The following is a 26,092-nucleotide window of genomic DNA, read 5'->3' as shown; positions in this document are numbered from 1 at the left end:
AAGTGTTTCCACGAGTAGGAGTTGTCATTTTGTATTTGTGCAAGCTGTTGTTTGAGGAAAGTAACAGTGTTTGGAAAGGAAAAATAACTTCCTGCAATAGAAACACAAGGATCAAGACAAGTCTATACTTTCATTATGATATCTCTGTTTTCTATAACCTTATAAAATCTGACTGGTGAATAATTTACTACAGACTGGCAGTCACTGCCATGAAAATCTGGACAAAAGTAATTCTCTAAGTATGCAAATAAACTGAAAGGTCAAGGAAGCAATAGAAATCTGATTGCCTCTGGTAACTGGGGTATATTAAACTTTTTCATTCTGACAGTTCTAATATTTAATCAATATTTACTTTGAAAGACAAACACAGCAAAGCATAACCCCCCCAAACTACACATTAGAAGTAATTTCTCTCTTGGACATGCCTATCATTTTTCACACATTCATTTGTGAATGACTGAAATTCTCTATGTCTTGTTTACACTAAAATGTTCATAAAATAAAAGGGTGAGGCTGGGGCTCACAGATAATGTAGAACTGAAATCCCTGGTGTAGCTGTAACTAGGAGCAGACCGCCACAGTAACACTTCTAGATGTTCTTAACTACAGGCATAGCCAGGAAGCAATTACTAAACTTACTATTCATTGCGCCCCTTCCCTGCAGCTACTTCAGTTGTGGAGGGTTACTTGTTTTTTAAAGACAGTCTTTCCTCAGCCATTTTTCTGTAACAAAACCCTGTCTAATTTCTTTGTGGGAAAAAGAAGACAAAAAGATAATCTTACAAGTCCTTTTCCACCTTGCTCACACTTTGACATACCAGAATTTTAAAACTAAATGCCTTCCTGTTCTGAGGGCAGAGAGCTGAACTGTGAAACGTGCAAATTTTAACCGACTGACATCTTCCAATTTGGTTGAGATGTGACAAAGATTGTGAAAAACAATCCCATAATACCAATGGTACAACCAGCAAAAACTGTATCTATTATTTCCACTGTTGTAAACAGAATGTATGATACTGTTTTTGCAAGAATTCAACTTTTAAACTTGTGCATTATCTCACAGAGATTCAGGTGCTTCTTTCATTTTAATTTTGTGCTGTTAGAAGTAAAATTTCTAGGGCACATAACTAGACATTGATTTTGTTGTTTATTAAATATTATAATAAAAAAGAAAATGGGCAGAATGTAAGTGCAATGATGATGAAAAACGTGCAAGATATTGAAAGGAAGCAAATTTCCAGGTCACAGATTCTTGTACCTTCCTAGCACAGGGAGCTACCACATACAGTCTCACTCAAATTTATGACATCACATCTTAGAGCTAGTAGACTGTCTGTCCTAACTATTCCTATTGAAAGGCTTTCCAGAATTCACTGTTCAGATGAGAAATTTAATTTATGATCTAGATGTATTCTTTTCAATTTACACTAAATTTGCTTTTATGTGCTTTATGCATTTCTCCTTGCACAAATCAGTCCAGCTGTTACAACACGTATTGTTAGAAATCAGTTTTGTCCCCTCTCAGCCTGGATTGACCCAATCAGGTCCATCAATTACAAGATTGCTACTTTACATCCCTGATTACCCTTTCGGCACCTGTTTTAATCTGAATGAACTTTTCCTGAATACAGGTGACAAAAGTTATGTGGAGTATCCTAGGAGAGGTTGTCTTGTTCAATGATGGTTCATTTTTACTCATAATGTATCATCTGGCACATATCAAAATATGTGTCTTATTTAAGGCTTTGGCTCTTGGTGACTTACAAGTGGCAAAGAATAAAAACATTCCTACTGTCATTTTTGGGTTATATTAATATATCATTTCAATGGCTGAAGAAAAAAAATTCTCAAATAAATAATCTGTCTTTCCAGTTAAATTAGGTGAAGTTTGTTTTCTTGAAAGCTGCTTTATCTAGTGTTAAACAGTGGAGCGGTAACATGAAAGCCTCACATACAACATTTATTAGGAGGAAAAAATACTCTAAAGCACTGATTTTAATCTGTTAAGTCTTTTAAAAACTGTCCTAAAGCTTTCAGCTAAGAGGAGAGGTATCTTCTCCCAGCACTAACTCTAACAGTTAAAAATACATTTTTAGAGTCTTATCTCAATTTTGGGATAAAAAGCTGCAGCTGCAGAGACCGAGCATAAGCTAATGCTGGATCAGGCCAAGCTCTTACTAGTGTGAGCCACAAAGACAGCTAGTCACCGTGGAAGAACAGCTGCTCAGCCTGCTCTGTTTGTCTTATCATTTAAATGCATTTTGATATTTGCTCCAAAAAATCAACAAACTGATCTCATCTCCCTTTTGCTAAATCTGCCTTTAATTTACACTGTGCAATAGCCAAGATCTTAGTGTTTCATAAGCAGCAAAACCCTTGAAAAACTCATGTTTTATCATTTGTCTTCAGAGAAGATGAAAATCACTTCTTTTGATGGGATGTACCACTGAGAAGATGCTACTTTAATTCATTAATGATATGGAAAGATGACCTAGAAAAATAAAATTCCCTCATGCCATTGGAATGAGGAAAGCTAAAATCAAGAGGAATTTTGCCTGTAGGCCAAATACTGCTTTTTCAATCCAGTAAGAGGTGACAAGATCAGGGGCGATGTGGGGGGAAGAAAGCAGCGAGTCAGAAATCCACAGCTATGCGGGCTGAATACCACAGAGCAAGGGCAAGGTGGGCAATGACTGCATGTGCTTTACACACCTTACTGATGTAGTAAAGAGGAGCTGTGTACATCGCTATGGGCGCCTCTTGCCAAAGCCAGCCTGTACTGGGGCCGAGGGTTTGGCTTCAGGGGCTGGCTGGCCAGGTGACTGGTGCAGGGACTAGGTGCTAGTCGTAGGGATTGAGTTCATTGTGTCCTAAATGATGCACCAAAGGAATAAGAGATCTCCGTCTTCTCTGTCCCTTCTCTCCAGTAATGTCTGTGCAAACTAAAATATTGCTGTGATTGGGATTTCTGGAGAAATATAAGGGGATTGAGAATGGGGTGTAGAATGTTCAGATTCAATAAAATCATTGCCATGAGACAGCTGTTCAGTGGCTTTCAGGTTCCCTTGTGTTACATTCTGGGGTTTTGTACCTGGTATTGTTTTTGATTCATGCAGTTTGACTTTTAGCTTAAAAAGAAAGCTTTCCACAGGTGCAGACTAGCTGGAATGAATATCAGGACACTGATCTGTGGTTTTCTTTCTATCTTTAGATGTAGACATGAACTGACACAGAAACATCTGCAAGAAACACATCAGTACGCTTAAAACCAACTCTTTGTTCTCCTCTAAGACGATCTGAAAATCCAATACCCACATTATGAGTGTTATATAATGCCCCTGTGGCAAGTATTATTTAACCAAATACAGATGTGTTGACTGTCAGGAGAAGCAGCTCTCCTGTCCAGCCCCAATTATTTGTGCATGTTCTTTTGGCAACAGCTCAGTTATGTGCAGTATCCATTCCTTTCAGTGTAACGAAGGTGAAAAGTTCAGCTATCTCTAGACAAGGCACTGCTATTTGAGCAGAAAAACATTAAAAACCATGTTGGGCCTGTGTTGGATTTGCAAAATATAGACACTGGTAAGAAGGAGCAAACAGAGTTAAATCCATCAAACATGTCCAAGCCCCAGATTCGTAAGTTCAGAGCCTTTCTTCAGGACTCACCTTAACTTTGGTGGTACATTAGTTTCTGACAATAAAGATACTAAATCTCTTCTGGTAGCAAGTCTTGCTGGTGATTCTTGACAGGCTGAGCTGCCAGCTGGCGCCAGAGCTCTGTTCCCGAACTACACCCTCTCTGGGCCTATAAATATGTAATTATTCCTTGCACAGTGGAAGGGGAGAGTGTGCTATTTCAAAGTACTCGATATCCCTGGGGAGGGGCTCTCTCCTGGGAATCAGGTTTAAGGGAAAGCTGAATTCCCCATGTATTCCCCACTGTCAGCGGGCACTCTCACATCAGCTTGGGGTAAGGAAATGGGGCTGGAGAAAACCTCGAGTAAGGATTGGTTTACCCTGGAGAGATTCAGCAAAGACACCTCTCTCACCAGTTCTGTAGGTTGAGATTTTTGCTTTATAGCTATGCCTGATGCCTGCCCAGCTCTCCTTACCACACTGGCTTTTGGGGCTCTTTCCTAGGAGCCCAACTCTTCCCATGAAGATCTGAGTTCCTAGATGAACCATAGGCATCCTGTGTGGTTGAAAGTTGCCTAAAAGTTAAGCTTTGCAATGACGATCACTGTGATATGCAGGTCTTTTAAAAGAGCTAGCTAACATTTGCTAGAGAGTGTGCGTGTTCTTTCCTTATGCTTCTACAAGTAATTGAGAAAAAAAACCCCCGATCTAAAAATTCTCAAACCAACCATTGTTTGACTTTCTCCAAGTAGTAATATAACTTAGGCGCTCGTGTAAAACAGGGGAATCAAAACCCCTGCATAACTTTGTAGATCTGGTTGTGTATTTTGGTTACTACATATCATGTCTGACTCTTTGTTTTATGACTATGATTGATGATACTGGCATTGGAACATTTCTAACCTTGAAATATACCACAAGCAACCTGGACCTGAATATATTATGAACTGCAAAGAGGGCCCTTCATGACTGTAAAGTGATTTGATACTCTCAGAGCTAGAGACAGAGTAAGGAGATGAGATCCAATGAAGAAACAAGCACAAGCCCTGAAAGTGTTCAGACCAGTAAAGGACTAGTAAATTGGTTATAAAATCAAAATGCAATGCTGATGCAAAATAGGGAAAATTAAGAAAATTAATCTGTTTTTGAAAATGGTGGAATATGTGCTGATCTTTTAAGTCTCGATTAAACCTCCCTTGATAAAGAGATCTATACTGGTGAAGAAGTTGGTTATTTTTGTTGTTTATTAACAGAGAAGAAGAGAAAAGGACAAACTCTTCTATAGATGCTAAAGGTAAAACGAGGAACAAAATTTTCTCTTTTTTTCCCTAAAAAGAGAAAAATGCAGATTAGATTTTTAAGACAAATTATCTTTTTCTAGAAAAAGAGAATTAGTGGAATGGCACAGATTAAAAAACCTCTCAGCAATAGAGTTCTTCAGAAACAGAATTCTTAGAGGAGCAGGGCAGATAGTCAAGTGTGTCAAATGTGAACCTGACGAGCCTTTTCCAACACTAACATCTTCGAGTTCAAAATTAGCATCTTACTTGAATCTGGGGATGTGACGACATCTGAAGCTACAAACTTTTTATGTTCTAATAAAAAAGATTGCCTTAATTATTTAAGCCTAATTAGAGTTTAAAACACCACCCAGCACATAATTTTTTCTTGACTTTGTATTTCACAGTATGTTGCTCTTTATAGGTCATTTTGGAGCAAACTGTTATATATGAAAACACCTTGTAAAATGAAACATAGTGGAAAGCCAATACCTTCCAACTGTACTGAAATAATCATTCCTTCCTCTCCTTTCTTTTAATTCCTATACATTCCTTCTGCTCTGCTTACTCCTGCCCTAACCACTGTACGCATATTCATGAGAGAATCAGCCATCTGCATCTGACCTTCCTGCCCCAAATTACCTTGTTGGACCTTGCTAGAACTATAATGAGCCTAATCAGGCCAATGGGCTGGGGATAAAAATTTTAGGCTCTTTTCCCAAGTCTGGCACAGGTCTAGTACAACTTAAGTTTTCTCTTTTTCATTGTCCCTTCAGTAAAATAGAGATTATTTCTCTTTTAGCATTGACGGTAATTACCGCATTGCAAAGTAATGTTTTGTAACAAAAATAAGTTTTGCAGATGATTATAGCAAAAATGAATGACATCAACTAATCTGAGTTCAGGGAAGTTACATTGTTACTTCTCCATGTATTTATTTACTTAGATAATTCGCAGAAGAGTTCCAGATTTCTGCAAAACTCACATAATTATTCATCAGTGATGATGGTCTATGGAAAGCCATATGTGCTGATTACGTAATGGCCCTTATTAGACTATTAAAAAGAAATTATTTAAATCAATATTTGACTGCTTTCCCAGAACTTTTTATCTATACATCATTCCTGCCTTTTCCTTCTGTAATCCCACCAATTACAAATGCACTTTATTTCTAAGTGGGTCACTCCATTGTAGGAGAGATTATGTGAATTCTTCCTCAAGGAGCTTGAGAAGTTATGGAGAAAAGTAAGATTAGAGGCACAAGGGATAAGAAGCTGGTACAATACTATTGCCTGAAAGGACATATTAGTCATCAGAGCTCAACTTATTATAGAAATTGTTATAAGATGGAAGAAGGAATCGGTATTTAAGTATAACTAGATGAAGTACTCCTCAGTCATTATTGTTAATTAGAATAAATATTTTGGGGTTAATAAAACCTTTTAATTTTTCATTATGTCTCTTCATAAACAGATGTTCCCAATTTGTCATTGATTTTGTACTAATTACTAATTTGAAGTCTAAATGAGGTAGATGAAGGTAGGTGTTGGTCACTAGCTGTCATCATTTCAAAGTCTGGATAAGAATTTAGTATTTTCCAGTCTCTCTGTAAAGTAACAATAATAACTTTAAAAATCCAAAAGCAAAAATGAGATAAAAGAAAGGTATCTTTTCCTTTCTTTAGCCCTCTTCCTTTATAGCCGACAGTAGAAATAATAAGTATGTAAGATGTGCTAAAGAGACCTATTTACCTGGCATTTTCCGCTTGTACTGTGGCTTTTATTACGGCATAAAAAGTGGTAGGTATAGCTGCTTTTGTTACTTCAGAGTAACAAGCCTCCAGCCACAGATGCCATGAAACTGTGTTTTCATTATATCGGCTACAGGGAAATGTTGGTTTAGTTGTCGTTCTTGTCTCCACTCCATGCAAGTCAATTCCAGCCCTTTCAAGCACTTCTCACGCACCAGTTTATCCGTGTTGGGAGTCATTTTCATAATCAGTTCACAAGCTGTTTCCCATTTTCACTGTACCTTTGTTCAGCTATGGTTAAAACTCATTGCACATCCTCCCTAAAAAGGATGCAAAATATATTATTCCTTGAGTAGAACAGCTAAATACTTTCCCAGTGCTGGACAATAGCTTGCAACCACAGTATTTCTTAAGGTACCAAGAAACAAAGACTAAGATGAGTAAAATGTTTCCATATGACTGAACTAGGAGGTTCTCCACTAATACCAAAAATGAAGCCTGGACAAACTGTGTGTCCCATAATATATATTAACTTTGTAGAAGCACAATGTTTGTTTTTATGGAAAAATACCCTTATTTCCTTTCTAGTCCTCTAAGAAAAAACATTTTTGTCCAATATTTTTTAAACTGAGGAAAAACAATGTGACAAACATTATTGTCAAATGGCTCCCACAAATAACTTCCAAATGTTGAGACACACATCTTTTACAAATATACCGGTGAATTTGACACAGGCCATTGTTCAGATACAAATATATCTGCTCCAGTACAGCTATAGTGTGCTGTTCCCAAGAGAAAGCTGGAGTAAGGATCTAGCAAGTATTTTGTTGCATCTGTCTAGAAACTGTGTAATACCTGGAGGACGTGGCCAGAGCAATGAGCAAGGCTTGAAGAATCCCTCTGATGAAGACAATGGGATTCTTCTTGGTGATAAAGAAGTACATCATTGGCAGAATAAATAGCCCATGCACCACCAGGCCGCAAACCACCGTAATGGCATAGAAACCCAGTTTCTTCCCAATGGCTGAAGGGTCATCCATTTCTAAGATTTTACCAGCAATTAGGAACACAATTCCGAATGGAAAATACCTGAGCAAAAAGAAAGACAGTCATTATTAGGAGATAGCTCACTTCCATCAAACAGTATGAGACGGGAAATCCTTGTACTTCCAGTAGCAGTGCACTTACAGCAGCCTGTCTGGAAGTGGCACAGCTGGGTTCCGTTGTTTTGTCAGACTAAGCCCCTCTCTCTCACCCCTGAGGAGTGTGCCCAAAGCACTGGGTTAAACAATCTTTTATGTGGGGTGCTCCTCAGCACAGCTGAGGTTATGGTGCTGGTCAGGAATGACTTCAAAATGTTTTGGTTCAGAAGGCAGCTCTGACTTTTTAGCTTAAGTCAGGTCATTTACTGGGGAGAAGGGGAATGAATCCTAAGCTCTGCTCATGTGCTTGTGCTCGTGTAACCATTCATGGCTTTTCTTGGTAGCAGCCATAGAATCATAGAATCATAGAATCATTGAGGTTGGAAAAGACCTCTAAGATCATCGAGTCCAACCGTCAACCCAACACCACCATGCCCACTAAACCATGTCCCTAAGCGCCTCATCTACACGTCTTTTAAATACCTCCAGGGATGGGGACTCCACCACTTCCCTGGGCAGCCTGTTCCAATGTTTCACCACTCTTTCAGTAAAGAAATTTTTCCTTACATCCAATCTAAACCTCCCCTGCCGCAACTTGAGGCCATTTCCTCTCGTCCTATCGCTTGTTACTTCGGAGAAAAGACCAACACCCACCTCGCTACAACCTCCTTTCAGGTAGTTGTAGAGAGCGATGAGGTCTCCCCTCAGCCTCCTTTTCTCCAGGCTGAACAGTCCCAGTTCCCTCAGCCGCTCCTCATAAGACTTGTTCTCCAGACCCCTCACCAGCCTCGTTGCCCTTCTCTGGACACGCTCCAGCACCTCAACGTCCTTCTTGTAGTGAGGGGCCCAAAACTGAACACAGTATTCGAGGTGCGGCCTCACCAGTGCTGAGTACAGGGGCACGATCACTTCCCTGCTCCTGCTGGCCACACTATTTCTGATACAGGCCAGGATGCCATTGGCCTTCTTGGCCGCCTGGGCACACTGCTGGCTCATGTTCAGCCGGCTGTCAACCAGCACTCCCAGGTCCTTCTCTGCTGGGCAGCTTTCCAGCCACTCTTCCCCAAGCCTGTAGCGCTGCATGGGGTTGTTGTGGCCGAAGTGCAGGACCCGGCACTTGTCCTTGTTGAACCTCATACAGTTGGCCTGGGCCCATCCCATTTAGTTGGAAGCTGTTAAGTAAATGTTTATGTTGCCTTTGGAAGACATAGAAGAAATACCAATATGCATTAGACATGCTCTTGGACTGCCTGGGTGTTTGATTCGGGGCAGATAGTCGGAAGAACCCCCTCTGGACTGGATGTGGGATAGGTCCTTTATCAAAACTGTTGTGCTTCTGTGCGTGGCTAGATGCAAAGAAAGACATAGGTGCCAAAAGAGCTTAAGATTAAAAAATAAATAAAAATAGATCTGGGGACATCCAGCCATCTTCCATTTGCAGCTGTGCCATCTTGCACTTAGGCTTGCCAATGTGACGCCCATCCACAAGAAGGGCCGGAAGGAGGATCCAGGGAACTACAGGCCTGTCAGCCTGACCTCGGTGCCGGGGAAGATTATGGAGCGGTTCATCTTGAGGGCACTCACAAGGCATGAGCGGGACAACCAGGGGATCCGGCCTAGCCAGCACGGGTTCATGAGAGGCAGGTCCTGCTTGACCAACCTGATCTCCTTCTATGACCAGGTGACCCACCTAGTGGATGAGGGAAAGGCTGTGGATGTGGTCTACCTGGACTTCAGCAAGGCCTTTGACACTGTCTCCCACAGCATTCTCCTAGAGAAGCTGGCGGCTCACGGCTTAGACAGGTGGACTCTGCGCTGGGTCAAAAACTGGCTGGATGGCCGGGCCCAGAGAGTTGTGGTGAATGGAGTTACATCCAGTTGGCGGCCGGTCACGAGCGGTGTTCCCCAGGGCTCAGTACTGGGGCCGGTCTTGTTTAATATCTTTATTGATGATCTGGATGAGGGGATTGAGTGCACCCTCAGTAAGTTTGCAGACGACACCAAGTTGGGTGGGAGTGTTGATCTGCTCGAGGGTAGGAAGGCTCTGCAGAGGGACCTGGACAGGCTGGATGGATGGGCCCAGGCCAACTGTATGAGGTTCAACAAGGCCAAGTGCCGGGTCCTGCACTTCGGCCACAACAACCCCATGCAGCGCTACAGGCTTGGGGAAGAGTGGCTGGAAAGCTGCCCAGCAGAGAAGGACCTGGGGGTGTTGGTCGACAGCCGGCTGAACATGAGCCGGCAGTGTGCCCAGGCGGCCAAGAAGGCCAATGGCATCCTGGCCTGTATCAGAAATAGTGTGGCCAGCAGGGGTAGGGAAGTGATCGTGCCCCTGTACTCGGCACTGGTGAGGCCGCACCTCGAATACTGTGTTCAGTTTTGGGCCCCTCACTACAAGAAGGACGTTGAGGTGCTGGAGCGTGTCCAGAGAAGGGCAACGAGGCTGGTGAGGGGTCTGGAGAACAAGTCTTATGAGGAGCGGCTGAGGGAACTGGGACTGTTTAGCCTGGAGAAAAGGAGGCTGAGGGGAGACCTCATCGCTCTCTACAACTACCTGAAAGGAGGTTGTAGCGAGGTGGGTGTTGGTCTTTTCTCCAAAGTAACAAGCGATAGGACAAGAGGAAATGGCCTCAAGTTGCGGCAGGGGAGGTTTAGATTGGATGTAAGGAAAAATTTCTTTACTGAAAGAGTGGTGAAACATTGGAACAGGCTGCCCAGGGAAGTGGTGGAGTCCCCATCCCTGGAGGTATTTAAAAGACGTGTAGATGAGGCGCTTAGGGACATGGTTTAGTGGGCATGGTGGTGTTGGGTTGACGGTTGGACTCGATGATCTTAGAGGTCTTTTCCAACCTCAATGATTCTATGATTCTATGATTCTATCTTCAGAGACTTGCCAATTCCCTCTCATCCTTCCAGAGCAATCTAACCAAGCGATCAGTCAGACTGGACCAGGTAGCTGGAAACAAAGGTTGAGTGCTGGTAGCGGGATCCCCCCACATCGGGCTGAGCCACATTTGGGGACCTTCTGAAGAGTGGGGAAGGTGCTAAGCTCATAGTTTTTGTTGTTGGCAGTGACCTACTGTTCCTCTGATCTTTGGAGCAGGTGGGTATGCAGGTCTAGCTGGCTGTCAGTGTAATTTAGGATTGCTCTGAAGGCTTTTCTTAAGTGGCATGGCCTAGGATGGTTCACTGAGGGCTATTCTGCCAAGCACTCTGGGTATATCATCTCCACTGTGCCGTTCAGTGCAGAGATAGTCAAGCTAGCAGCAACCATACTAACGACAGTACAGGCACATCAGCATAAGAGCCCAGCCCTCTCCTGAGCAAGGTGAAGCCAGGCTAGTATTTCGAGTGGAGCAGTGCTGTAAGAGATGGAAGTACCAGCCTGAGCATCTCATCATGCTCCTCCCTTGTGTGGGCTGGTTGTATTATAATCCCTCTTGGCATGCCCAAGGATTGGCAGTGCCCCTAGTGCATACAGCACACACCCACACAGCTATACCATGTTATGTTATTTGGGAGTAATACAGAGGGTGCCTCTGTCAAAATGACAGTACAAGCCAGGGACAGGGTGTGTGTGTATGTATCTTCCTTCAAATGCTGAGGCCCCACAAAGCTAAGGATCGTTCACCCTTATTTATTTCCCCAGAAATAAGTTTATGACATTTCTGTGCATCCTCTTCTATTGAAATTTTCTTACTCTTAAAAAAATATTGATTTTCTTACTAAAACAGTTACTTACCAAACAGCAACTGCCACTATCTTCATGACAGATTCATTTAAACACTGGCAAAAGCTGACCAAAGGAACACCACTGTTCCCCATTCTTCCCAACATTATACCTGCAAACAAAGGCATTCAGGTTCAATTTCTCAGGTGCTTTCATGCAAAGCCCCAGTGCTTTTCCTCCCTGCTGTAGTTCAAAGTGAACTAAGTAGGAGATGACTGGAAGAATATAGATCTTCGTGTTGTATAAACAGATGTGGTATCTGAAAATCTTACCTTACACACACACAAACACAATGAGAGTGTGGGGGAGCCAGGTCACAGGCTTGTGCTTTGGCTCCATACAGGGCACTCTCCCCTAGCTCAGTGTTTTTTCTTTTGCGGTTCCCTGAAAGTTTCCCTGTGGTGGTACAGACTTTTGTGCTGTAGATTTACACACACAACCCCCCCCAGTAGCAAGCCTGTTTCCTTAACTATCTTTCATAGAGCCCTGAGATGGATTTAGCTGCTCTGAGGGATCCATGGAAGACAAACTGGAAAACCTTTTTCTAATGAAGGAAGCTGTCTCTGCCTGCAGTCTGCCTTACTGCTGTGTGCTGCATACAACTGGGCAGCATCCATGAGACATTCCTGGGGAAAAGCCAGTATTGAGGTTTGTTCTGGTAACAGGGAGTTAATATGGGGAGTCTCCATCCTCTTTTTAGTTTTTTAGTAGATATTTGTCTACATAATAACAACCAACCCTCATAATCAATCAGACTTTGCAAACTTGGGGGAGATAAGGAAATGCAAGTTCATGTGAAGAAAAGCCAAACTGCTATACAGACAAACCGGCAAAGAAGAAAGCAACGAAAACCCATTTATGCACACCCTGTGCTCAGAAAGGAAAAGAATACAGCTCTGGGATGTGTCATCTAACCATATATTCTCCAGATAGTGTTAGTTTCCAATAATGCATATAAATAGACATAATTTTCCTATTTTATTAATTTTCTGCCATCACTCCCTGAAAGGATTATAAGTGATCGAGTTAATTGCTCAAGGAAGCACTTCAAAAGCTAGCTGCACCAAGTGAGACTGCCTTTGAAGGGAGTTTCATGAGGAAGCAGGGGGCTATGAGTGGGGACGTGCTGCCGCTTGCTCTGGATATGCAGTGTCCTTGCTTTGAGCAGGAGCTCAGGCTCTGTCCCTCAGAGCCCACATCTGCACTTGCGAGCTGGGTCTCAGGCAGCACTGCTTCAGCGCAATCCCCTCCTGAGGCAGGGAGGGAGGCTCTCAGCTGTTTTATCCAGGGATTTCACAATAACAGTGCATTCAAGATGTGGGTTTATAAGTCTGTTAATATTCATCTAAGCTGTAACTTTTAGGTCAGAAAACAACACTCTTATTAAGCATGTTGTTCATCTTTGGTAACAGGACATTGAATACAGTTCAGCTTTTGTAGCCTGGTTGGTGGCAGTTTTACAAGAGTCTTAACTTCTAATTCTGTATAATGCAAAAAAAAAAAAAAGGAATGCTTTCTCTTTTATTTTACAGGAACAACTGAAATTTGCTCTTTAAAACACTGTCCTACCTAAGCATGTGGCTATTGGTGGGGACAGACAGGGCAGTGGGCAGGACTGGGGCCTCCTGTCTACAGCCCTGATGCACCAAGTTCCATTTCAGTGCAAACATTTTCCTTGTGGTGAATAAATAATGTGTGCTCCTTCAAGAAAAAAAGATCAGATGTCTCAACTCTTAGCCACTTGTCATAATCTCTAACAGAAATTCCTGCACACTGTGAGAAAAGGTAGTATAGCTAATCACAGCTGAGCCCAGCATCAAGGCGGTACTAAGAACTCATACCCACCCTAATGCCATTTTTCTATGCCAAAGTGGTGTAAAAAGACCTTTGTGCAAATAAGACTCAGCCAAAGTGAGCAAAACTGTTACCAAGGACCAAGGCCTGTATACATTCTTTTGCAATAAATAAAAACTTTGGAAGGATGCTGTTCTTTCATAGAGATTCAAGCCACATGTCTTCTGTTTCATTGCTTCCATTTTTGGGGGGGCTGAAGACAGTGATAAATGCTTGGCTGCATCCTTTGTTCAAAACGACAGCCTGAAATAGTGACTGGTAGATGACGAGTTTTGAGGGTTTAGTGTCTCAGGTTTGTTCGTGGCTGATACAGTCACAGGTGACCCAGCAGCTGGGACTATGCTGTACGCAGCAGTACCGGCAGTACATTTTCTGTACATCAGCCAGGAAGAAACCAGCTCTCAGCTTCCACCTCTTGAGCCCCAGGCCAGCAATACTTAGGGGCATGGTAAAAGTAACACATTCAGTTCTGGGAAGACAATGAATGATCTGTGCTCAGAAGTATAAAATAGCCCTTGATCCTAATAAGCACATGTAATTAATTCATTCATATCCAATACTTTTTGACTGGAATAGTGTTTGCTGTGACATTGTACTTTGGGAATTGACTATAAAATACTACAAACTGGGGGACAACCAGTTTCCAGCAGTCTTGCATATGGAATACCACCTACTGGAGAAACTAAAAAAGAGAGACGAATCTGCTAATACCAGGCTTGATTTTTGACCCCTTGTGCTGGTATGAACCATAATATAATAAATACAGTCAAAGATGTTTTATGGAACTACCTCTGCTGACCAGATTAACTTCCAAGAATAAATTTAGATAAGGAAAATTTAATCAGCATTTTCTTGGAAAAATCATCAGAACTTTATGATTAACTAGGGCATGTTTGTTTAAATTCCCTCTTCCAAATCCACAAACATAATATAACACACGTGGCACCAATGAGTTCCTCCAGCAAGTTAAACTGAATAAATTAGGCAGACAGAAGCTCTTAGTGTCCACTGTGATAAGATACTAGATGGTATATAACTATCAGCATTGCAGGATGGCAAAAATAAAATCAAGAAGTTTCAATCAAAAAGAAGATCCACAGATTTAAAACTGATAAAACAGTATACCTTTGTGGCTCACTTATTCAAGATATCACTGAGGTTCATTATCTGAGTTGGGTTCTTACAGTGACAGTTATATTCTACACTAATCATGTGGTAAAATGTGACTAAGAATGGGCAAGAACAATAGATGGCAGGTTCCAGGGCTAAAGTAATTTTCTGCCTGCTGAGGGGAACTTTAGCCAAGGAGTTGGTCTGGGAGCAGGTTTTGTTTGGACTGCCAGCTGCAGGGGTGAAACATCCAGCCATGAGAGCGGGGGGTGTTTCAGCCTGATACCCCCGAACCAAGAGCAGTGCAGGAAGTTCTTTATTCCTGTAATACAATACCTGGAGCTCTGGGCATTAGAAGTGTACTAACTTCTTGGGCTTTGGAAAGAAAGTCTGCTACAGACTTGTTTATTTCAGAATTTCTTGAAACTTTGTCTGAGATTTTTGTTACTGTCCAGAGAATGAAATAGAATATTGGCAGAGGGGCCATGGGTCTCACCTGGTATAGTAATTCCTACCTCCTCTGAGCACACTGTATTAGTGTTTCTTACAGTCAGGAAAAAATGGTTCATAAATAAAAGCTCAAAATAATCCAGAAAAATTTAATATAAAAAGAATGTAAGTGCACGCACAGAAAACAGAACTGCATGGAACAAAAGTCATCAAGGATTTTGAAGATTTGTCTTCAAAAGGTTGGGAGAACAGCTCTGTAACAGTCTTGCCGTTTTCCCCACAAAGTTTAGATAGAAGCAGTTAAAAAAGGTGAATCAAGAAACCAAACAACCCAACCTCTATCTTTTTCTCTTAAATGGATACTTAGATTATTACAAACCAAACATGTCTGAAACCTACCCATTGTGGCAGAGAATATCACAATCCCTAGCACATTCATGCCGTCACTAGTGCCCGGTTCTGACTTGTAAATCACTTCAGGAGGGGGAGTGATATCCAAGGCAAAATTCTGGATATTGGATCCATTCTCATCCTGGACTCCATATATTATAATGCGACGAGTGGTGCTTTCAGATGATGCTTTGTTAGATTTAATGATGGGAATACTCTTGGTGCGATACTGAAAGAAAACAAAATAGTTTTTATTATAACATCCCAGCAGGAATTAATAGTTTAATGAGACCTCCTAAGTGCTCTGTTTCAACAAGGCTGCATGTTAAAGGGACAAGCATGAAAAGAAGAATGACAGCTCCTGTCCCTATGCTGCTAAAATCTGTAAAAACACTTGAATTTTTGGAAAAGCATAACAAAATCAGAGTTTCCTATAATCAGACCCTTGTGCAGAAAACACATCGTCTTCTGATAAAGCTACTTTCCTGTAAGACATAATTGGGAATGACTCCCTAGGGGTTTGGAGTGCCCTTCTCTTTGTCTCACCAGAGGTAAGGTTCCCATGAAATATTCCCCCAGATGAAATAAATATACCCATGCCTCTTGCTCACTCAGAACTTTTAGATGAGGTTTTCTGGCCAAATTCCAATCTGAGTAATTAGATTCTTCCCAAATACATTATTTTATTGCTTTAATTGGACATGGTATTCTGTCCTTCCTTTGCGCAGTGTTACTGTGCGCTCTTAAAGAGATTCCAGCTACTCTGTGACTGCAGTCCTGTGGTAAGAGAAACCATGCTCTAGGCATACTGGCATAAATTGTTCTGCTTCCCTACAGCACCTTTCTCAAGGTCCTCAAAGATCTGGCCTCAGGTGGAGGTGGAGCTGACATAGGTGTGCATGTCTACTTTCTAGTCACACTGTGCTTTTTATGCTTGCTTGTTTTGCCTTCAGATACCAAGGCTGCTGAGGCTAATGGAAAGGGACTCATTAATTCCTAAATGGTGAAGTAATCTGTATCTGAAGTATCTGAAGTAATACGCAATGTCTGTATCTGGATTCTGTTTTACGAAGATACATGTTTTATATGATGCTGGCTCACCTCTTTCATCAGTGGTAAAAGGAATATAGCCACTTACCTGCTTGAACGTGGCCTCAACAAGATTGGCTGGAAACATGTTCCTAAAAATGAACAAATAGAAGAATGTTTTCTATGGAACTGAAAACAACTTCTGTTTATGGTGTCTTGGGTCTCCCACGATAAATCAGTTATTTACCCTCCTAGAGACCAAGGGCTGGACAGGTGCAGAAGACTGCCACTCTCTCCTGCTCATGCCATACAGCTGTACCTGACTAAGCAAGGCTCAACAGAGAGACAGTTCCTCAGAATTAAAGTTTTGGGACTTGCTTCTAAATACCTAGAGTGAGACCCAGGATCTCTAGTTTCAGCTTCTGGCTCTGCCAGACAACAGTCTCCGTGTTGTAACTGGGGCAACATAATTGCTATCATTCCCTTCCCCATCTGCTAACTGGGGAGAATATTCCTTTATTCTGTATTTTGTCTTCCCTACTTAAATAATGAGCTGTTCAAGACAGAGTCAGTGTTCAGGGATGTACTGCTGAGACCCCTGGGTGCTGTAATCTACTTTGGGACTTCTAAGTACTCCTGTGAGATAATTCATAAACTGTAGTACCTCCTGATACACTTTCATCACTAAAATTGTAAGTGATGTAGACTTTGCAGTAGTTTGGTCAAGAATAGTTTGCTTTTCAAAAAGAGGTTCTCATTCTTGTTTAAAAGAATTGAGATTAGAGCTGTACAGTCTCTGCTAAATTTTATTTTAATATGGTTCTGAGGCTTCAGAAGAAGAGTCTGAAGTGAGACCAACAGCTTCATCTTTGCTCACAGCTGAGCTACGGAGGAAGACAATGACCATACACTGTGAGATCTTCAGCGAGACCGATAGATTTTTAATTCCAAAAGGGACTCTTGTTGTCATCTTTTCTGACTTTCTGTGTATCTCAGTCCATAACATTTCACCCAATAATATCTGGAGCTAACTTATAACTTCAGTTTGAGCTAGATTACTACTTTGCAGAAAGACATTCAATCTTAATTTGAAATGGAGAGCACACCCTCTACAGGCTTCAAAGAGGAATCATAGTATAATTGGGCAAAAAAGCTAAAAAGTCATATATTTCCATGCAGCATTTGGGAATCAAGATTTGTGTGATGATTCTAATAGGATCATTTTCAGAACTGATTTATTTTCAGCCCAAAGCTTCTGAACCTAGGGGCAGAAGACAGTGACAGCCTATGACCCAATTATATGCTTTCATATACATACATTTATGCAAGGAGAAACTCCTGAAATCTCAAACCAAGACACTTATTCAAAGTCCTGCTCAAGCCCCAAGACAAGACAACATTTAAGTATATGTGAAAAGCCCATTCTCATTCCGAAGAGAACTGCTATATACATATATACAGTTAAATGCATGCTGAACTGAGACATTTTCCAGACCTGCTTTTCTCTTTGCGGCAGCAGCATATGCTTGCTGCTAATGGAGTCGCAGCAAGAGCATGCTGTGCAGCACTGGCTTAGAAAAAACAATTTTATTGCTATTTTAAGTGATCATAATGTGACATTATGGTCGCACTTAAAATTATGATGTAGATTCTGTTTCAGTAGCATCAGGCACTGAGAGCAATTGCTACAAAGAGGTAATTAATTATCCTTTTCAGGGTAAAGCAGAGGGAGAAGAATTTTAATTAAAGGGTAGTAGTACTGTCTAACGATTGAAACAGAAGACTGAAAATGAGAGGGTTTTTTGGCCTGCTTCGTGAGAGCAGACAAGCCACATAAAGGCATCATATGTCATTTTGGTAAGGCTGTTGCTTTAGGGCAAACTAGTGTTACACAGACAAGTGTCAGGCAAGATATGAGGTTGATACACAGCACTTTCGTTACTCTTTAACTGTCCTGGCCTTTCCTCCCCTCAGTGCAGGCGAGACAGTTCAGATTACCTACCCCTTGCAGCCTGATCTGCTACCTGGCATTCCTGCGGGATAACAGCATACACTAGCTGTGCTGTACACTGCAACATCTCCTTCCATTTTACCAATCCTGCTTAAGAGCCCTAGGTATGATGATGGCTGTGCGCTACGGGGATGTGATAGCAGAGGACAGCAGTTTTGGCCATATAGAATCATAGAATCATAGAATGGTTTGGGTTGGAAGGGATCTTTAAAGGTCATCTAGTCTATCTTTCCATATAAGGAAGTTATCATAAGTTAGCAAGACTTAGTTAAATTAATGCAGTCCCTTTGTACACACTTTCATTTAATTGGAATGATTTAGCTTAAGACATTTAAGACACTGTGTAGTGATGTGGTTAGCGATGAACACTCACTACACCATTGTAAGCAGTGCTGTACGTCTGAGTGCTGTGCTGCCATCAACAGAGCTTTCACCCTAGTAACAACAGCGCAAAACACCGGGTTATCTCTGCAAATCATCCATAAAGCTGATGATTCTCTGGTTCAAATGTCAAATCTGTAGCCAAAGCAAGACACAGACAACTGTGCACAGCCAGCTGTGCTTCGCTTTCCTATCAGATGCAGACACAACCTTCTGCCTGAGCCCCGGGGGGCTTGGCTGACACAGGGGACTAACTGAAGCTGGATGGAGCTGGACCTGGGAAGACAGGAGGGGGAAGCACTGGAGAGAAAAGACAGTTACTGCCTTATTATGCCTCATAAGGGAATTCTGCTTCCAGATTGTTAAAAGCTTCATTAGTATTAAATTGTCTTTGCTTTGTGATTTGAGATGATCAGATGAAAGGTGCTACAGGAGTGCACAGTGTTAGTGTGATGATTGTGCTCTGACCTGCTGTGTGAATGTGAATTATTCTGAAAGCATAGATTCACACTGAGGATTCCTGTACAGCTCTGAATATGAATGTCACGTATGAGCTGTAGCTTTACAAAGAAATATGAATTTAATTGCTGATTATTTCCACTTTCTTCCTTAGTTTTATTGTCCTAATTAGTAGAATTAAGAACAAATTAAGACTGCTCGAGAAAGGAAATATCATATGGTTAGTAGCTGGATTAAATGTTAGACAAATTCATGGAGGATTAAAGAATTTTGTTTCTTTATCATTCTTTATCCTGCAGGAATTACAACTACCCACTTAATACTGGATGCTGGAATTCTCCCAATATTTTTTAATATATTAAGCACTGTGATCCAGTCTTTGAGACTAGCCTTACCAAAGTTACACAATTTATCTAGTGAAGGGCTGACCTGAATGCGTTTGCCAGAGCTTTGGCTTATTTTTTATTTTAAGCTGGTTTACTTGGATTGAAAAAATCCAGTATTAGCCAAAATTTTGTTTTGTTAATTAAAAACATTCAAGAGAGCAATTCGTGGACAAGAACCCTAATGGACTAAAAACAAATAATGAGAAGAAAGTATCAAACTGTCACCTAGAGCTGGGGGATGACTGGGAGTGTTTGTTGGTTCAGTCAGGCCTCTTCAGAAACACTTGAGAAATTCTCGCTTTAGGGGTATGTTTTGCTGCACGTTGATATTTCCAGCCATGAGCTGGATGGTTGGCAGGGATCTCCTGGGAATGTTTCAGAACAAGAGACTGAAGTGAGACTGGTAGTGGGGGATTTGACTTTTTACCATGGAACTGGGATGAGGAGGGCTGGCGGGATCCTCACCACTGCCAGCCAGCCTGGCTGCCTCAGGGCAGCCCTCCTGTGGGTCTCTGTCCCACCAAACCTGAGCATTGGGGAATGCTAGCTAGGGTGGGAACTTCAGTCTAGCACAAAATCCAGACACTTGCATTTGCCCAAACATATTAAAAAATTAATGGCAGGGTGTTGCAGCCTGTTGATCTCTCCTTGTGCTGCTCACCTATCTTCCAGGCATCCAGCCTGCAATCAGATTGGCCCCTGCAGATCTCTACTAGCTTTACTGCAATTCAGGACAAGACAAAGATCTACCCACATAGATCTGGTATCAGGATCATAAAGTGAGGCTGTCTCTCTACTCAGAACAGGAACTGTGTTTATCACTGACATATATTGAATTAAAGACACTGTCAGTAGTTACGAAGCAATAATTCAAGCTGAGCTACTCATTGCTGTCACCACCTATAAATGCTGTTGTGTTTATTCAATTAAGAGAGCTAAGCAGATAAAATACTTCTAAATTTCCAGCATTACTTTCGGATTGCTTACAAGATACAGGACACAAAATAATAATGTGGGAAACTTAAAAGTCATCTGGGATTCATTTCTCTAGTACAAGCAACATTATCTCTGATCTCAGTGGCACAGTTCAGCATTCCTGGCAAAAATAATTTCACATGATAATAGGGAATTAAATACAGTGAATAACGTTGAGTGAGGCTGGTGTGGAACATAGATAAATTTAGGTCTAAGACAAGGATATGATTGTAAAACAGAAACTGAGACATATGGTTTCTGGTTACATAAAAATTAAGAGCTAAATACTGTCCGCCCTGAGGAAGAATATTTTCCAGAGCATCTTCTGCTTTAGAAATTCTGCCAGACAAAGTAGGGGCGTTCAACAGAGTGAATGTGCATGAAACTTCAATATCAGCTCAGTGAACCTTCTACAGACCGTGAGCTATTGAGCCCCAGCTGGCACAGCATGCCTGACCTGCATTTGCTGTGATAGCAGCATATACGCACAAGTGACCTACTAAACACCTTCTTTGACTACATCCTGCTGTGATGCACAGGCTGGTTCATTCTACTAGCTAATTTTGGAGTCCTTCCCTAATTCTGTATGGGATAAGAGGATTCAGACATAAGGATGTATTGCGTTAGAAATGTGTATGCATGACTAAGACAACATGTGTTCTGCAATTTGATAGCCATGGAATTTGAAGAAAATCCTGAAGACTTCTATCAAGTATAGACAGCACCTGGTCTAAGGAGCAACTCTGAGAGTGCAGCTTCTCATTTCACATAGGACTCCCTAGCACCTTACCACTGCCGAAAGTGGGAGGTCCTCTTTCCTTCTCCATTGTCTGCCAGCAATTAACCTACCAATTAACACTATTCGCTCGTTTTTGCTCCCCTAGTATTCCGCTGCTAAGAAGCTGAATTGTGTTAGGAAGCCATTTTTCAGCTCAGGCCGTGCCTTGGCACTGCCCCCAGGACATGGGAGCCCTCTTGCTCTCTTCAGAAGGTTGCTGACTCTGAGAACTACAGTAGTGATACAAATACCAGCACTGTTAAACTGTTTTACTGCTCATGCCGTTAGACGAATTGTCCACAGAACATGAGCCTACAGCTACTGGGATAGCCAGTTTGATGGCTGCTAGATAACTTCTATTAGAAATAATAGGCCAAATTCTGGTTGCAGTTATACTACTGAATATCTGAAATACTCATTCTAAGTCCTGACTACAACATCTGTTAACTCAAAGCTTTTGCAGATCTTTTTAATAAGAAATTAGGCCAGCTGCTCTAGCATAAGAGCAGCCACAGGTACAGCAGATGTTGTTTCCTCGACTCAGAACACCCATTCCCTCTGGGGCACGCTGTGCTCTGCAGTAGCAATCTGGTTTTGCTCTCAGACTTTGATGTTATCAGTACCTAATCCCTGCCACACCAGACAGTCTTTGGCTGCAGTCTCCCACGCTGTGGAATTAAAGCCACCAGACTGGTTTTTTGCTACATATGCACCCTAATGATATTTTATTGGCCTATATTTGCACTGGGCATAAAACAGCTTTGGACACTCTGCTCTCAAATTTGAACTAGCACAGCTGAGCTTGCAAGTACATTGTTTTAATACTGGGTATTTGACAGCATTCTAATACTTCAGTGTTTGAGATCTTACCCTGTCACTCTATACAGCAAGGGTACAGAGAGAGTAAAAATGGAGTCTGAGTAGCTTGACATGACAACTGTAAAGTTTCCAGCTTTTACAGCTGAGCACAAGAATGAACAGCACTGTGGTTCCTATTTACTATAGGCTGAGGTTCTTCTCAGTGATATTGTCTTAATCTCAAAAATTCGTTTGCTTTTGCTGTCCTCTGCATGATTTAATCAGCTGTGTAGACTCCTGGCTACTGTTACTGTACCACATGAGCCACAAATCCTGTCCTTAGTCATATGGGTATACATCTGAAATACCTTCCTGCTGGTGTCGGTGGGCTCCATCGGGGTTTGCACTCCTGAAATCAAGGACAAAATTTAATTCAGCAAGACTGAACAAATGACCTATCTCAGGGCCCACGGGAGGGTGCATTTTGCACATCGGTAGTCACCTCCAGTGCCTCATTTCTCAGTATCAATCTTACTACCTCCTGCTAAAAGGACCAAAGAAGGCTTCTGCAGAATTAATGAGGCATCTAAATCCTCATTATTGTGATAAAAGATACTAATAGAATGCAAAAATCACTGATCGGGTCTAAGGATTTTGTCTTGCTTGTCTTTTTTGCAGATCAGAGCAGAACCCCTGTTGTGGAATCATTTTGCCAAACACGTGGACTTTTTATCTGTCCTGAGGGTGACACTGTTGCATGGCCTTTCGGTTCCAGTAAGGGATCTGGAGGGTGAACCTCCTTACCCTGCTTCTTCTGAAAGAAAAGGTCCTGACACAGCCCCAATGGGGCTATGGCTTTCTGAGAAAATCGTTCTTTGGAGTGGAAGCGTAAGTACTTCACATCTTTAGGAATCTTGAAAAGGCTGAATCATATCAAAGGTAGCATGACAGGCCCAACGTATTTCCACTATGGTTCCAGCAAGGCAAAGTTATTTCATAAAAAGTGTACGTTTACAATGGAAGATGTCCAGGCCAATTGTCATGAGGATGGATGATTTATTTCCCTTTAGGGTTGAAGCTTTCCTAATGCAGTTTTAACTCCTGGCCCCCATGCACCTCCTGCTCTGTGACTAAGGCCTCCTGACCAGACAGCAGAAACTGCTTCGTAGTCCATCTCCCCTGTGTTGTTTTTATCATGGAATTATCTTTTTTCCATGTTGGTTTCCTTTTGTGCCAAATAGGAACCACACATTTAGGGGCTTCAGAGTCCTTTGTAAATACTTGAGGTTTGGGCTTCTGTGCAGCTTGAATTGCTTAAAAATTAACTAGAAGCGAACATCTGGTCACATACAGTGCAGAACAGTGCTGGCACCAGGCTGGTTTTGTGAGATAAAAGAAAACTGGCAATCTGAAATGAGTAAAAAATGGTAGTTTGCCATAGGGAACAGATAAATATTTCTATCATAGTACACAGTGGCTTTTGGCAAAAGGTACATGGATGTAGGGCAAAGTTACTAAAAAAGTTCTTTCATAGTTTAAGCCCTGGATCATTTAATGCAGCCTTAAATATCTTATTGTGTGTATATACAATTCAGTCTTCAGCTGTAAACTTTTTAAAGTGTGATTTCTGGTTCTGCACAGCCTGGACTTTTTCTAAACTGCAGCAGATATTGGGTTTCTCCTGCCCTATTTTCAAGAAACAGAATTTCTATAAAACAGAATATAGCCCTTAGCTTGAAAAGAAGGAAAGGAAATTATTTTAAAGAGTGCCCAGGATTCCCATGAAAACATAAATCCTCTACAGTGTTTATATCCTCTTCTAACTATTAATGGTATAACCCCCCCCCTTGGTTAAGCCAGATTGAGTTTCCCGGTACCTGCTATTAAATTGGATGCAATCCTGAATATTCAGCAGTAAAATGCTCTGACTTATCCTTCCAGTAAACTTCAGAAATGTACAAATTTGTGTGTCATGGGTTAAGGCATGATTTGATCCTGACTGTATTCACGAAATTGTTTTATTTGGAGCTTTTGAACTGGATAAGCTTGTGATGTCATGCTGTCTGGTTAGACTTGAGAAAGACTAAAAATGTATGTGAACCTTGCACTTGCTGGTGCCCAGATTTGCACACGCAGTCAGCCTTATATAAAAACAGGAGGGTGAAGCCCCAGTTTGGCTGGGATTTGGTTCCTCATGTGAATGTTTATAGTGTTTGCTTGTTTGTTTTTATCTCATCAGCCAAATTTTGTTTCCCTTGGTGACAAAAGCAAGTAGCATGATTTAAGTTGCAACAAGATTTACCCTTCTAAATGAAAGGTATTTTGATAATGGCAGCAGAATGTGGTGGAAATATTAACTGCTAATGTAAACAGTGTGGTCCTGAGTCATATATCTTGTTTTACAAATGTTCATCCCCTAATTATAGGCATTTTCTATTCTGCTTGTCAGGTGAATATATGTTGCAGAATTAAACAAACCTAGTATCTTAAACTGAATGCTATTCCTGTAAGTATGTCCCATTTTGTCCTTTTGAATAAAATGCTCAAAGTCTGAATTATTTTAAAAAATTGGTATCTTGCCTTTCTTCATTTCTTAACTCACAAGAGGCTACTAAAAATTCACTCTCATATTTTTGGGGACATAGTACAGAGTTAATTTCAGTAATTCACAGAAGAAAAAGAAGGTAAAGATGTGTGTTGATTCATTGCTATTACTTCCATTGAGGTGCCCCAAAAGCCACATTCCTAGAACAAGACCTCTACTAGGTCTCATACAAGCTGGGAATATTTCCTCTGGCACCACAGATTTTTCTGAACAATCCTCAGTGAGGTAATTTCTTTTCCATATGTCTTGATTCTTTAGCTGTAAGAAAGGAAAATGGTCCTTGCCTACCTCACAGAAGTATTGCACATCATGAGAATAAATCCATTAAAATTCATAAAGCACCAGGTACTTCAGTGCGTTAAAGAGAACAAGGTGATCCTTAGCCTGAGGATTTATAGTTTTAAATATGGAAGAAAATATACTTTCATAAGCCTTGCAGTGCTTGCACCAGAAACCTTGAATATAATTAAGGCAGATTTGTACATCTGTCTCAATGTAGTAATAAAGTGGCAGCTAAAGAGAGAAGCGTCTTCAGAACAGCATCTCCTGCACAACTTCAGACTCACAGCTGCCTTCTGAATTACTTGTCCTTAGCCTGGATCCTGGCACACTGCCGATAGAGAGGGGCAAATTATGCAAGGGGAGATTCCTGCACAGGAATGAAGGTGAACTACCTAGTTAAATGGGTGTCTTCCACAGACAGCAGAAGATGCATTTGGTTTAAAGCTGGATCAGATTAAAGCAAAAATTCAGACATTTAAGGCCAAAGCAGCACTAAGGATTTTAGGTATAAAGACTAATTGACTGCTGAAAACACTTCTATTATGCTGCATTCAGTGGCCCCTCTGTCCAGATTGAATCTAGGAGGTAATCACTAGGGGCAGATTCACATCCACAGATCTTGTTCCCAATCTCTTGGGGTTCCCTTTAGAAAGGAAGTCTTTCAAGTACTGCTGTTTAGTGTGGCAAAAAATGGTTGACTTGTGGATACAATTTTTGAGGCATGAAATTCAGTATGTTGATGAGATTATATATTTCCTGGTTGATGTGATGCTTAGAGCCATTTCAGAATTATGCAGTACAGTGTCACTGTTATGTTGTAATCAAGTCATATATATGAACTTTTTATTGCTTTTTTTTTTTACATAACAAATATACAGAGGAAGCACCATCTGCAAAATAATGCAGAATAATAATGTGATTATTGATTAATGTTGCAGGTGTTTAGGATGACCATGAGGCTCCGCAGTAGTTCTTGGTTTCACTTATTGCTAAGTCAGTACATTCTTTAATTTCTGATTAAAACCACTTCTAAAAGCAAAATCCTC

At 41.3% G+C, this 26,092-nt stretch overlaps 1 protein-coding gene across 1 annotated transcript in view; it reads right to left on the bottom strand.

Moving 5' to 3' along the window:
* The window catches only part of SLC1A7 (solute carrier family 1 member 7), a 63,945-nt gene that overhangs the window by 17,523 nt on the left and 20,330 nt on the right, over positions 1-26,092 (bottom strand). Inside the window, exons 4-7 of the mRNA XM_076338223.1 lie at positions 16,481-16,523; positions 15,352-15,571; positions 11,551-11,650; positions 7,522-7,755 (exon numbers count right to left, since the gene is read on the bottom strand). Coding sequence (XP_076194338.1) covers positions 7,522-7,755; positions 11,551-11,650; positions 15,352-15,571; positions 16,481-16,523 — 597 coding nt within the window. The remainder of the gene's footprint in view (positions 1-7,521; positions 7,756-11,550; positions 11,651-15,351; positions 15,572-16,480; positions 16,524-26,092) is intronic.

This window comes from Aptenodytes patagonicus, chromosome 5, assembly GCF_965638725.1.
Source record: "Aptenodytes patagonicus chromosome 5, bAptPat1.pri.cur, whole genome shotgun sequence".
Taxonomy (NCBI): Eukaryota; Metazoa; Chordata; class Aves; order Sphenisciformes; family Spheniscidae; genus Aptenodytes; species Aptenodytes patagonicus.
The sequence above is the reverse complement of the archived record's forward strand: the minus strand, read 5'-3'. Positions and strand labels throughout refer to the sequence as shown.